This window comes from Morone saxatilis, unplaced genomic scaffold (assembly GCF_004916995.1).
Source record: "Morone saxatilis isolate NCDOM2014 unplaced genomic scaffold, NCSU_SB_2.0 Contig7, whole genome shotgun sequence".
Classification (NCBI taxonomy): Eukaryota; Metazoa; Chordata; class Actinopteri; family Moronidae; genus Morone; species Morone saxatilis.
The window spans coordinates 9,477,001-9,490,474 of NW_023340246.1; the positions used below are offsets into that span (position 1 = coordinate 9,477,001).

The 13,474-nt window shown below is 40.0% G+C and overlaps 1 protein-coding gene across 3 annotated transcripts; it reads left to right on the forward strand.

Moving 5' to 3' along the window:
- On the forward strand, window positions 1–12,948 carry vegfab (vascular endothelial growth factor Ab). 3 transcript variants are annotated; one of them, XM_035678203.1, is made up of 8 exons: window positions 1–753; window positions 2,674–2,716; window positions 3,611–3,807; window positions 4,473–4,549; window positions 6,896–6,928; window positions 9,311–9,385; window positions 11,008–11,151; window positions 11,335–12,948. In XM_035678203.1, exons 1-8 carry the CDS (start codon window positions 700–702, stop codon window positions 11,354–11,356), a joined length of 645 nt encoding a protein of 214 aa, XP_035534096.1. In that variant the 5' UTR covers window positions 1–699; the 3' UTR covers window positions 11,357–12,948. The 3 variants fall into 3 exon arrangements, with proteins under 3 accessions (XP_035534096.1, XP_035534097.1, XP_035534098.1); XM_035678204.1 differs by lacking the exon at window positions 9,311–9,385; XM_035678205.1 differs by lacking the exons at window positions 9,311–9,385; window positions 11,335–12,948 and having other exon boundaries at window positions 11,008–11,155.
- Window positions 12,949–13,474: the final 526 nt, after the last annotated feature.

Sequence of the window (13,474 nt, forward strand, 5' to 3'; positions counted from 1 at the left end):
TTGAGAGTAGCTCGCAGTGCTGTATGTCAGCCCATAGAGGACACACCTCCCCTGTTTTAATGATCGTCCAATCATCCACTGCTCGTAGGCTAGTCCCACTACAGAGCCACAGTATGGAGAGACCGAGACAGAGGTGGACGCGTTGTGTCTTAACAGAGAGAGCTGAGCCGCTTAGTGCGCACTGACAGAGGAATTAAAAAAAGAATCCCAGAGCACAGAGACAAAGTTTTGTGGGACGCGTATCTCTCGGCGCGGTTTTCTTTTTCACTGAACGTCATCCTGGTCCATGGGTTCAAGTTCCACATAGGAGTAGGCTACAAGTTTCCAATGGACAGATACACGGAGACGGCTGGCGCAACAAGCATGGGATTATTTTTGTAATGTGGATTGCCATTCCATTGCAAAAAAATAAAGGTCTGCTGCGGAACAATGTGAGACGTTTTGCGTCTTGGATTCTCGTGTTTCTGGATATCTTGAAAATCATTGGCAACAGTTGAGAAGGAAGACGTTATGCGCAAAGGATTGTATGCTGCGACCCCGGGACCAACATGGATTTGCCATTACAACCCCCTGCCCCTTATTTAGAGAAGTTGTAGCCGGTCCACTTGTGTTGTTGTACGTGTGTTTTGAGAACAAATTGCCACATTGGCCTCTTGGATTTTAACACGTCGCCTGCCTTTGGATTGGATTTCCAACACCATGAACTTTATTGACAGTTTGACACTAATATTTTTGACGCTGTCAGCTGTCAAGGTGAGTTGCAAAGAGCAAAGTGGATAAAAACAGGGGGAAAAAACGACCTCTATTTGCGAAATGTACCCACTGGTCATTAATGTGTAGCTCGTCCTTGCCTTTCCTCTGGCTAGGTCATCGCTCGTGTTTAAACAAGCTGAAATGTTTAGTGGCTTTGGGGAGGTTTAAACAGCCATTACGCATAGCCGACACTATATAAACCTAACCCCCACACTCGTGGGTGGTGCGCTTTTTGTGTTGCAAATGCGGTATACGTGATGGTTTTTAAATAATGTTGTGAAGTTTGGCGCTGGGTGATTGCAGGCCTGTTCTAAAACCACCTTGGAGATATTATGACGCTTTAAAGGCGCAGTGGCTCCATTCTGAATTAGGACGTGTGAGCAGGTTCACTTCTGGCACTGAGACTACTCTCACTGTTAGTCCGCTTCAATAAGAGATTTTACTTTGTCACACTCAACACTCCGTGTCAAAACAAAACCAGCATTACTTCACATATTAATCCGGCTGACAACGAGAATTTAAATGGTTGTTTGACAGCGCGCTGTAAATCGTTTTCCATATAATCATTAATCGAGTGCAGTGCGCCCAGGCAGGCTTTGAGCAAAGGTTTCAAGGTGAAAAAAAAAATACAACAACATTCAACTTTATTAGGGGGGATGCATATCTGACAGCAAGGATGATTTCTAATAGGAGTTTGCCCCCTCAGAGAAGGAGGGATGTTTTAGGTTGCACGTAAGGTCGAGACGTAAGTCTCTCTCGAGCATCTCATGCCTAAGTTAATGAAATAGTCCCCCTCCAGAGTCCAGTTAAGTGTTTATTTAACTAACTTGTTGATTTAATGACAGCTAAGCCACCCAATCAACGCTTAATATCATGATGCTGCCTCAACTGCTAATAATCAGTCGGCCTATCATCACAAGGTTTAGGGGCCGATGTTCGCAGCCTGACACCCATCAATTAATAATACAGTATATCGTGTTTTTTTGGGGGGGGGTTGGGGTCTCTCAGCCCACAAGGTTGGACTCTCTCACGCCACCAGAAGGGGGAGGAGACTGCGGCACCAACACCCCCCCTAAACTTTTCATTAAGAAATGGAAAAAGATTTCTCACCGAATACAAACTGGTGCTACAGGACTGGGTCTCACGCAACATTGGCGATATATTGCGCGCGCTCGTGTGTAAGAAAGGGAGCGTGTGTGTGTGTGTGTGAAGGCGAGATAAAGTTGTGCGTAATGCGCGCACGGATGGATGGTTGACAAAAAATCCTTTGTGGTGCGACTGTTGTAGTGACAGCTACCCCCTGTGAGGGAAAGTAGCAGGCTGGAATTCTTACCGGTTTTAATGGCAACAGTCATTAATCCGAGTTGCCAAGAGGCAGCCGAGGCACACATTAACTGAAACAAAACCAACACCGTAATTTAACAATTGTGTCATGTAGCTGAGAATTCAGGTCAGCTGGTTTGGCACATTGATCTGGTCAAATGTTTGGCCATACACACAACATATAACAGGCTGTATGATAATGATAATAATCACACAGGCAACTTCATTAAGTAGATTTATTAAATGTTGATACAAATATTAATAACTACTATTTTACTTGAAAACGCTACATTGATTAACATATTCCCAGATGTGGTGTAGGATAAGAATCGTGCTCTTTAAAACTGTATTAACGATATTTTTCTATGCTTATAGAAGACCTAGTATGAACATTTGACTCTTAGTCCTCCTATATTGTGTAAAGCCCAAGATAACATACATAATGTGTTTTTTCAATTCTGGCAGTAGCCAACAGAAATGTCAAAATGTAAATATATATTTTGCGCAACTGTGGATAAGTGAAAGGCATGCACAGTGTTTTTCCGAACTCTTGCACAATCTACTGTGACTAACAGATTGCTTTTTTTTTACTTGCAGAGTGCCCACATACCGAAGCCAACAGAAAGAGGTCCACATGACGGTAGGTGTCCCATAGGGCACCGTGGGAATACAGTCTGCACTGGGCTTCCTGGCTGGCACACATCCAAAATAAAAAAGGGCTGGTTTGAGGTTCACCTTGACATTGAAGGGAAATTATCGCCTCCTGGTGGACAATTTAATTGTTTAACCCTGTCCATATGTATCCCCCAAACTCTCCCTTTCAGCAAACAAGAGCTGTTTCACCCCAACACTTGGATGTTTCCATCCTGTACAGCATTCCTTCTTGTTTGAGGTTAAGCTGGGGAAATGTTATGGTGACCAGATTCATTTATAGAATGGAATTTCACCCTCTTGGCCCACAATTTCATTTTGCACAATCCCAGCATTGCCCAATCTAATTTGGACAATCAAGAAACTGAACTTCATGATATTGTTCAGGCCCAGTATATTTTGTTTGGCTTCCCAGAGGGCTGTCAGGGTGGGGTTGTTCTAGGCCCTTGAGTGATATTTTGGAGGTGTTGCCTGTCTGTGTGCTAATATCTTTTTCAAGAACAGAACTCCTGCAAAGACAGAAAGAGAGGGGAAGTAGACTGAAGGTGAAAAAAACGACTATTGGTGATTATTGCAGAGCTTAAGACAGATATATAGATAGAGGGCTTGTAAATTCCAATGGGAAATTGGTTGAGTGTGTAAAAGCAGGTAAATCTGTTTACTTCGATAAACTTAGTGCTTCTCAATGGAACAACACGTGTGCATGTATTTGTTTTATCTCAACTCTTCTGACTCCCCTGTGAGCCTGCCAGCCTTTTTTAGTTCACGTCTACTGTTAGGTGTTTGTTATTGTTACAGCACTGTAGTATTCAAGAGTGAATGGTTTAGACTAGAGCTCTGCTGCCATTTTATAACCCCTGTACACTGTGACTCTGTCTCCCAGTGATCCCTTTAATGGAGGTGTACAACAAGAGTTTGTGTCAGCCTCGGGAGCTGCTGGTGGAGATTTTGCAGGAGTATCCGGAGGAGGTGGAGCACATCTTTATCCCGTCCTGCGTGGTGTTGACACGCTGCGCCGGCTGCTGCAATGATGAGATGCTGCAGTGCATGCCCACATCCAGCTATAACATTACAATGGAGGTGAGTAGCTTTATCTACAATAGAAATAGATGTTTTGTGCAGTGGGGTTCACAGGGATGGGTTTAATGCTTTATTTTTGCCCAAATGTGACACCAGAGCTGCACAGGCTCCTCAAGTGTCTCTCTGATTAGCCAGGAGCCCTCCAAGAACCCTTATGGCTGACATAGGTGCCCTTTTTGTTAATCCAAGTGCCCCAGCTGGTTGCTCAATGGCTTTGGGCAGTTAAATCCATCGTATTTCCCCATTTTTTAATTTTCAGCTCTCAGTCAGTCAGTCTGTCATCTGGACCAGTGAGAGGTGAAAATGTGTCATTTCTAATAAGAGGTGAAGACCCTATCAATCTCTCTTGTTCATGGGTACAAAAAAAGGAATGTTTCCATCCACTAGTGTTTACGTAAATAGACGTCAATAAAAGAGTATCAGTCAAACCTCAAACAGTGGAAAACAATGTGGAAAATGTGATGCAAATATGGTACTTATGGTAGTTTCATGTATTCGTTTGAGGAACCTTACAATCTCTCCACACGCATCTGATGTTTCATCTGCTGAAATGTTTAATCTCTTCAGTTGTGCTGACAAGTTTGAGACTTTTAGATGTAAAATAAGAAGCTTAGGAATACTGTGGATCAATGTGACAATTTCTCTTTGTTCTTTTTTTTTTACAGATTAAAAGAATAAAACCCCAAAGGCAACAAAATGATATTTTCATGAGTTTTACTGAACACAGCGCATGTGAGTGTAGGTAAGAAAGCCTAAACACACACTGCAACACACACACAATGTGAAAGAAATACTAACCACCATGCATTTGTGTAGCAAAGCAGAGGTCAATCAAAATGTCATGTAAAGTTATGGTTTTCTGACACATTTAACAGATGCATATCAGGTACATTTACACCTTATCTCTGCTTTTTTTACTTCACTGATCTTAAAAAGACCCCCATATTGCTTCACTTTATCCTCTTTCCATCACATTACTCAAGTAGAGGAGACAACAGTGCTACCTAATCCTTTGTTTTCCTTCTGTAGCATGTAGAGGTCATTTCTGGAACTACATAGGTGTGATAGCTTTAGTTATTGATCTCTTAGATAAATACTGTGTCCTCTTTGTGGCCTCTAGTCACAGTAAGTCGACTACCTCTGGTTAGACATAAGGGTTACAATGTGTTCTGTTTTATACATTTTACAGATCAGTTTGTTATTCTGTCTTTTGTTGTGAAAGGCAGTTAATATAATCTGTTGAAGCCTGGTGTAAAGTCGGAGATTAAGTGTTGCAACTACATGTGGATCGAATTAGTGACATGTTCTTGTGCTGGCGCTTAAGCTTGACTGGCATGAGGGAATTGGTTGGTTTCCAAAAGTGAAACGAGGAAAAAGTAAACATTTCATCTTTATGTTGTCTTCTCCAAATGATTCCGTCACTATTCAGGCCAATCACTAACAAATATGTCAACTTTCATGAGACGCATCCCTTCCTGATGTTTTGTCAGGATCACTTCATTATGGTGGCTGAGATTTGAGTTGTGTGACATGAATTAGTAAAAATTATGACACAGGAACACAGACATGCAATTTTACGGGAAATCTGAAAAGCAAACAAACATTGTAGGGAGGACAATTGGCTGAGGACAAGTCCTGTTGCCACTGTTTTTTGTTGTTTGTTTAGTTTCGTTTTTTTTTACTTGCTGGTTTCAGAAATGTCCCTTTGAACTTGCTGCTATCTGTGATGATGTAAAACCATTTGGATGTAGCTATAAACTTTTAAGGCACCTCTAAAAAAAACTTTTGAGACTGTGATCACTCTATTTAGCACTGTGTTAAATTGTTTACTTCACTATACTTACACAGGCATTAAGCGCTATAAACAGATCATCAAGTCACTGCCAACATGTTAGATGTTTCCAAATAGTCCGAGAAACAAATGTCACATGACTTATAACCAGTGGTGTAAAGTAATTAGGTACATTCCTTCCATTCATTTTGATGTACTTGTGTTATCTTTCATTTATGCTACTTCTGCCATTAGCAGTGACCTAATACAGCTCTGATACAGCTACGGGAGATTAAACAGTAAACATTAATATCAAAGTTACAATCAGTAACACTGGACTAAATGCAGCGTCATTTCTTATGAATCTCTTGTGCATTGAAGGGAATTTGAATCAAACATTGGATTGGCGGACTCCGCCACTAACAATGAAAACTACTATATAGGGGGTTGATTTTGTGACCATTTTAAACAGTATACCTTTAAACCATCTACATTTAAGTACCATTTTTATCTACAGACGGCGTGGGTTGCCTTCTGTGGAGCCTGTCATGTCGAACCGCCATGTTTCTACTGTAGCCCAGAAGGGACAAACTAAACAACGCTGTAGATGGCCCTTTCACGTTTTTTGCGAGTTTCAAGGCCACCATAGTTTCTCCTACATTCTCTTTCCTAGGTTGTCAGATACAGATGCCAGCAGTGTTCAGTTAGTTGCAATTTGCAACTTCACCTCTAGATGCCACTAAATTCTATACACTGGTCCTTTATGTGCAGGTGCATATGCACACATACACATATACCTTCATGCTTTATTCAGAATATTTATGCAGTTATTGTACCAGTTAAATAGAAACTTGGCCGTGAGTTGACCTTTTTGAATGAAACACAGTTTCTCAACACGTTTGAATAACTGTTGCCAGCAAATTTATTGCTCCACACTGTTATCGGCAAAAGTCGTCAAATGGTGAAAAGTGAAACAAACCCAACAACCTGCTATTGTAGTTGTGTGTGTGTGTCTGTGTCTGTGTGTATCCATCAGTGAACACACCCCTTTGTGTGCCTGTCTATTGAGTGTGTACACTGCATTATTTCCCAACAAATCTGGTTCATTTGCTAAGCCAAACATTTGAAAGTGAAAGACAGTTTTATCACAGTTTCTGGTAAAGGACAATGACATAACATGATTTGGAAAGATTGATGGGAGCCCACAGATGCTGATAATGAGCCTCTGGTCTCTGATGATCTTGATATGTATCTGTTTACCAGGAAACAACAGCACGCTGTGATCTAATGCCAGGTTGTTTTGTTCCTGCCTTTCAGGTTAAAGAAAGAAGTGAAAGAACAGAAAGAAAAGTGAGTACAGAACTCTTTCTGCATGGAGGTTGGGTTTTTTTTGTTTTTTTAGGGGTAAACAATGAGGACTTGAGATTTGATCTATTTCCTGTTTTTCTCTACAAACAAACTCTCACTCTCAATCATCTTCAACTCTCAGCCTTTCTGACATTACTCCACGTGTCCTTTCCCTCTGTCTCTCCATTTTCTTTCACACAGTCACACTCAAACACACACAAAAAAAACTATTTCATTCAAATTCCAGCAGACAAGCTACTACATGAGATTAGCATGCAGCTCTCAGGTAATGAGCACGGGGAATACCAGCTTAATCCATTCAGGTGAATGAGTGACACTTAACAAGGTCATTGCCCTCTCTATACCTTTCCTTTACACCTTTCATCCCTTTTCTATCTCATCTTTACATTCCTTTCCTCCAGTCTTTACTGTTTACATCCTATTTATTTCTGTTACTCCTGTTACTGGTTGCTCTGATATGGATAAGTGTTTTTGAAGACCTGTTAAACTTTTGTGTTTATGGTCCTTGCTTAAGTGTTCTTCCCATTCCTTGCAACAGAAGACAGTGTGCTAAGGGTCTCTTTAATCCTCCTTCCGTGAACAGTCGTTAATATCTTTCTATTGCAGGGTGGATGTTGCTTGTATTTTGGTTTAATGTCAGGTCGTCTGTCATATAGATAAGGACTAGTTTTCAGACCTCCTCTTTAACCTTGTCTTAACTGTTTACGAGTTGGTGGTGTGCGCCTACGAAATGATGGTCTCAGGGTCGTTCAACTCCTGTTTCTAATGCTTTTATACTTTCATGTTAGTTTTAACGTTAGCTGCTGACCTCTCAGTAGTGACAGGTCTCTGGAGGTTTGTTAGGGTGAGTCATCCTGCTGAGGTTGTGAAACTTAACTGCCAGCGTCCACAGTGAAATGGAACTGAATTCTGAAAAAGTAAAGAAGAAAATTACATTTTCAGCATTTTATCCTTATTGAATGGCGTCATCCAATTTGTGACCTCAGCTATTGGATGAACTGTCACGACAGTTGGTAAATACATTCATGGTGAGGATGAATTCTGATAAGTGATTCCCCTGACCGTTCATATCGCTCCATCATGAGGTCAATGAGGTCATCAGCCTTAGCATGCTAACACACTAAACTAAGATGGTGAGCATGGTAAAGAAAAAATAATAACTGTGAAACATCATCATTTAGGTCAAAGCACAACCTCACAAAGCTGCTAGCATGGCTATAGACTCTTTGTCTTCATCATTCAAATACTGTAACATACACATTTGCTGAGGTCACAAATACTCAGTCTGACACTTTAATGTGTTTCACAAATATAATAATTTCTGAATATACCATACCTGCACCCCGGCTTAGGCCAAAAACTCATCATGGTGAAGTCGAAAGAGTTTTTTTTTACCATTACACATTCTGCTTTAAAATATCTGCCTTTAAGCACTGTATATATAGTAGCCATCAGTGTCTATAGAGACATGTCACAGCATTGTTTCTATTTGAGTATCACAAAAGTTTTCTGTATAGCTGTATATATATCCTTTACAGCAAAAGTTTGTGCAACCCAGCTTATATTTGAACATGCACCCTGATATTTTAATCTAGTCTGCACCTGTGAAACTCCAGGTGTGTGCTTTACAAACTTTTTTTTTCATTGTGCTGTGATCTGAAACTAGTTGAATCAGCCATAAAGAGTTGACCCAAATAGGCTGAAAGATGCAGTTTTGGTGAATTCCAAGTTTATTGTCCTCAATCCATCTGGGAAATTTCAGAACAAGCTGCCAACTTTTAATCGCTTACGTGCAAAATCCTTGTACTGGTTTTTCAAAAAACATTTTTTTTACCCCAGTTGGACAATAAAGCAGGTTTTTACATGGAACATTTGATATTCATCACATTCTCAAACTACAGGAGTGTCTGGAAATCGCTTACAGTAAACTGCATTAGTGTAGGTGTATCTCTAAACATATCAGGACACATTTAATAGGTTATTCTTCAAAAAGTAAAATTTTGTCAATTTCAACAAAATGTCAAGTTGTTGCATTTTTTGTGTTGCAATCTTTGAACTTCAAAACATGGGAACTTTTCCATTTTAGACATATTACATATACTCATGTGAACACTGCCTGATGCCTTTCTCATAATCTGATCATATACGTTATCATCCAGCCACTAACAACAATCAAATTAAGCAATAACCTGTTTTGAATGAGTGATTGTTTGGCTCTTTTATTTACAGTAAATAAAAAATAAAAAAAAGATTTGTATTAATTAGTGCTGGCTTTAGCAATCATCAGCTAAGGACTTTCTAAACACTTCAGTTAACACCTCAGTCTCTCAGGCATCTCTCTGCGTTGTCCTCTTTGTCTTACAGAAAATCCCGAAAAGGCAAGGGTAAAGGCCTAAAGAGAAAACGAAAGAAAAACCGTGACAAAACAATTCACGATGCGTATGTCAGCTCCGCCTTCTCCACCTACCTGCACCTGAGTGTTGCGCTTCTCATAATTAAGCTCATTTGGGAGGAGCTTTTTTGCCCCTTTTAATTTGCAGCATTTAATTTGCCCGTTAGCCACAGCAATTAGCATGTTGCTTCCTCGTATTGTCCTAATTTTGTCTCGTCAGTCATGTTCTACATACTCTGCCTTGTTTGCTAACACGTTTTGCTAACTTAGCTTTAGCAAAACTTTATATAACAGATATAACCAGGCAAATACAGCAGACATCCTAGCCTTATTCCACCTCATAAGAATTGAATCCTAACCCATCTCCACCCGTTAAAAAAAATACCCATCTAATCTCCCCCAACCTTACCAGCTCCTTGTTTGCAAGAAAATCTCTCTCTGTGGATGAGACTGGGATAATGGTTGGGATGAGATACAGCAGTGTATCATTAAAAACAGTAGAAACTTGAGGTACAAGTTATCTTCATCAGATAGGTAGTTGTATGATTGATATTGGACATGTTTAAATAAGCTGGAATAAACAGATCAGCTGTTAGCTGTAACTTGAACCTTCTACTGAAACAGATCACAGCTCCACCAGCATGGCTTTGCAGACTGGCTCAGACTGTCCTGGTATCTATGCTGGGATCACCAGGATTGTAATCATAGTCCTGTGTTCAGTGTTGAGTCTGTGCCGCTTTGCTGTGTCTCGTACCTGTCTCTTTCCACTCTTTGTTCTTTTTATCTTTACAAACAGGTTTTGCTGTCTCATGCATAATGCTGGTACGTTTTATGTAATGTAAAGATATGACTGATGGCTATCTATTGCCTTTTTTTCTTTTTGCTAGGGGGGATTTGTAAACCAGCAAATTGTTTAGCAAGTACTGGTTTGTGTCTTTCTTTTCCTGCTTTTGTCTCTTTTGAAACTATACAAAAGCACCCGTATTTTATTCAAAAATAATATAAAGATGATGTTTCTTCGGTGCTCATACTGTGAAAGAATACGTGTCTTTGTGTTAATTTGTAATTTGTATATTAAGATGTCAATGGAGTATCTGAGCCTTCATCTGTCTATTTTCTACTCCCTGCTAAGAAATGTCATTCAAACCACTTCCAGCCTCTGTTCTGAATCTAATGTCTCTGTGGGAAATATAGTTCTCAGTTTTCACTCAATAAAATGAAATCTTTCTTAACAGTGCACCAAGCAGACCCTTGAGTCTTCTTTATCAAGAGTTGACCATTTGTAAGAGTGAGAGCAAGAAGTGTGCTGTCATTGACCTGCAATATGTGTCTTTTTGTGTTGCATGAACCAATCCAGAGCTTAGCTCACTGCATGTCTAACACGCGCAAGGCATTTGTGAGCGGTCCAATCAACGAAGGAGGGTTTGGGGGGGCGTGGGGGAGGGTAATTTTACTGCTTGAATGTCTGCCCGCTCTGTGGGAATCTGTGTGCAATACTACCCAACTGTCACGAGTACAACTTGTCGGGCAGTGGCTTGGAAGAGCAAACTGGAGCATACGAAAGGGTTGACCTAAGGGCGCCCTTTCTTATGGGTGGTAATTGTACACTGTGATAATCTGCCTCTCTCCCTCTTCCTCCCCACCTTTGTCCGTGTCTGTCCCTGTCCAGTGTTTGTGAGCCATGCTGTGATCACTGCTCAGAGAGGCGAAAACGTTTGTTCGTGCAGGATCCTGCAACCTGCCGGTGCTCCTGCAAACACACAGATGAATACTGTAAAGAACGCCAGCTAGAGCTCAACGAGAGGACCTGCAAGTAAGTGCTGTTGGTGAAGAGAGCCAAAGTGGCTGTTCCAGTAGGATTAAAGTCTCATTCGAAACCACAATGTCATTTGTCACATGGACACAAAGATGAGCCCAAATAAGTGCTAATGAACTGAAAACACTCCTGTCTACTTTTCTCTGTCCTATAACTGTTCATTCTTTTCCTCTTGTTTAGATGTGACAAGCCGAGAAGATGAAAGAGGTGGGAGCACCAGATGTACAAAATGAAGGAATATTCTAGAGATATTTCAGAGCACAGCACTTTGGCCGTTGAACCGTAAGCTCTTCTTTTCTGTGGAAAGCATTCCCCTTGGACTGACTGAGAGAACAAAAAAGAAAGACAGAACTGAAGTTTCCTCCCACTGCAATCTGTGTGTATATAGACCATGTTAAAAGAAAAAAAGAGTACAGAATTGTTATGCTGCTACAGAAACAAATAACTAAATCCGTCAATAGCCGCCATGTGGTTTTGCATATCTAACAGGCTTGTGATGCAGGTGTAGTCTTGTTGTCAATTCCTTGTATGCAATTACTTCACTGGATATGAGTCTACTGTGGTTGTGTGTCAATCATAAATTTCAAAACCTCTCAATCTAAGATATATTTAACTGCTAAAACAGCAAGTGAGGCTGAAGAGGACAAGGGAGCATTTAAAAAATGATGGATGGGTTTTCGTCTGTCAGTGTCTACTTTTGCTTTTGGAGTACAGCAGGACAAGCGGGACAGCTGATGGACATCTTGAAACCTTCTCTACACGATATCACTTCCTCTCCTGTGAGGACATTGCAGGACTGACGTGGACTTACACAATGTCTCCATTGTGATCAGCCTGCAGGAGAAGAGACTCTGGAGTGCCATATACTTTTAAAGGGATACTGGTTGTCAATATAGCATCTAATATTTTGCTATGCCCTACATGAAAACCACTGAAAACATCCAATACTGTAGTTTGATTCCATTTGAGAAACTGTGCCTCACAAAATGTACTGAGAAATCTTTCGACTGCTTTTTAAATTATTTTTGTTTCCTTTTTCAGGAGAGGGGATTGTCAAAGTAGTTGAACTCAATACAGAATCTATTGATTACATATCTTCTTATCTGAACCTGTACATGTACTTGTACTTAATATGCCTAATAGTCCATTCTAGATAATTTATAATGTTATAGAGTATTTTCAGTATTCAGTCTTCTACCCATATTTAATTTGGTCTATTTATATATGCAGTGTTATGTATCTGTAGCTCAGCAGAGCAGAGACCCTCTGTGCTTTTCTACGACTCAAACAGAACAAAAAGAAAAATCAAAAATGATTTGTTAACATTCCCTAAATGGATCATTTGTACTGGTGTGCTGATGACATCACCTCTGAATTTTTCATCCCCTCTTATCTAAGGATGTGGGTGCTGTGTAGAATTTGTGTGTATCTGTGTGTTTGTGTACATGTGTGTATGAGTGTGTGTTGCACGTGCATTTGCCGGTGTGCACATCTGTGTGCAAGTGTTAGTAAGTTGTATTTAAGTATTTAAATAAGTAGTGGACCTGTGTTTTGTCCGTCCTCAAGATGCAAATACAAATAAATTACTGCTAGCAGCTCAGCATACACTACCACAATACCACTGTTTTAAATTTGGATAACAATTTTCATCCTTTCTGCCATCAGTCATAGAGCCCTCATTATTAGTTATTTTTGTCTCTACTTCACTATTAACATGTTTTCTGTGTCTATGTAAAACAGTAAACATATTTATTTTCAAATTATATTGTTTTTATATAAAATAAGAAAAAGGTTGCTGTGTTGTGAATGCTGTGTTTTCAAGAGATTTCATTAGGCAACATGAGTTATCCATGTTTTTGTGTGGCAAACTGATGGTCACACGTCTAAGAGTCCCTGCAGAATGTAATCTGAAAGGAAATAGATCAGAGAAACAAGAAATTCCTGCACGCGTTTCATGACAGACAGGCAGATATTCAGACTTATGAATAAAATGGCACTTTGAAGCAGTGTGCAGTAATTTCATCTGTTAAATCAATCTGTAGATAACCATTTAGAAGATTCTGGGTGAAACGACAACATTTCTGAGAAATTGTTGTGATACCTATAAGATAACATTTTTCAGTTGCCAAAGGATTATGTAACAGCAAAATAATCTGTCATGGGAACAAACTATTAGAATTACGCAACGCAAGCGATTTGTTTAGGTAATGGTTAAGGAAGAAAACATTAAATGTTTTCCTGCACATTATGGGCAGAAGCACCTGTGATTGGAGGGCTGGGTTTTAAAAAAAATCTGGGTTTTTTACTTAAGATCAAGTTT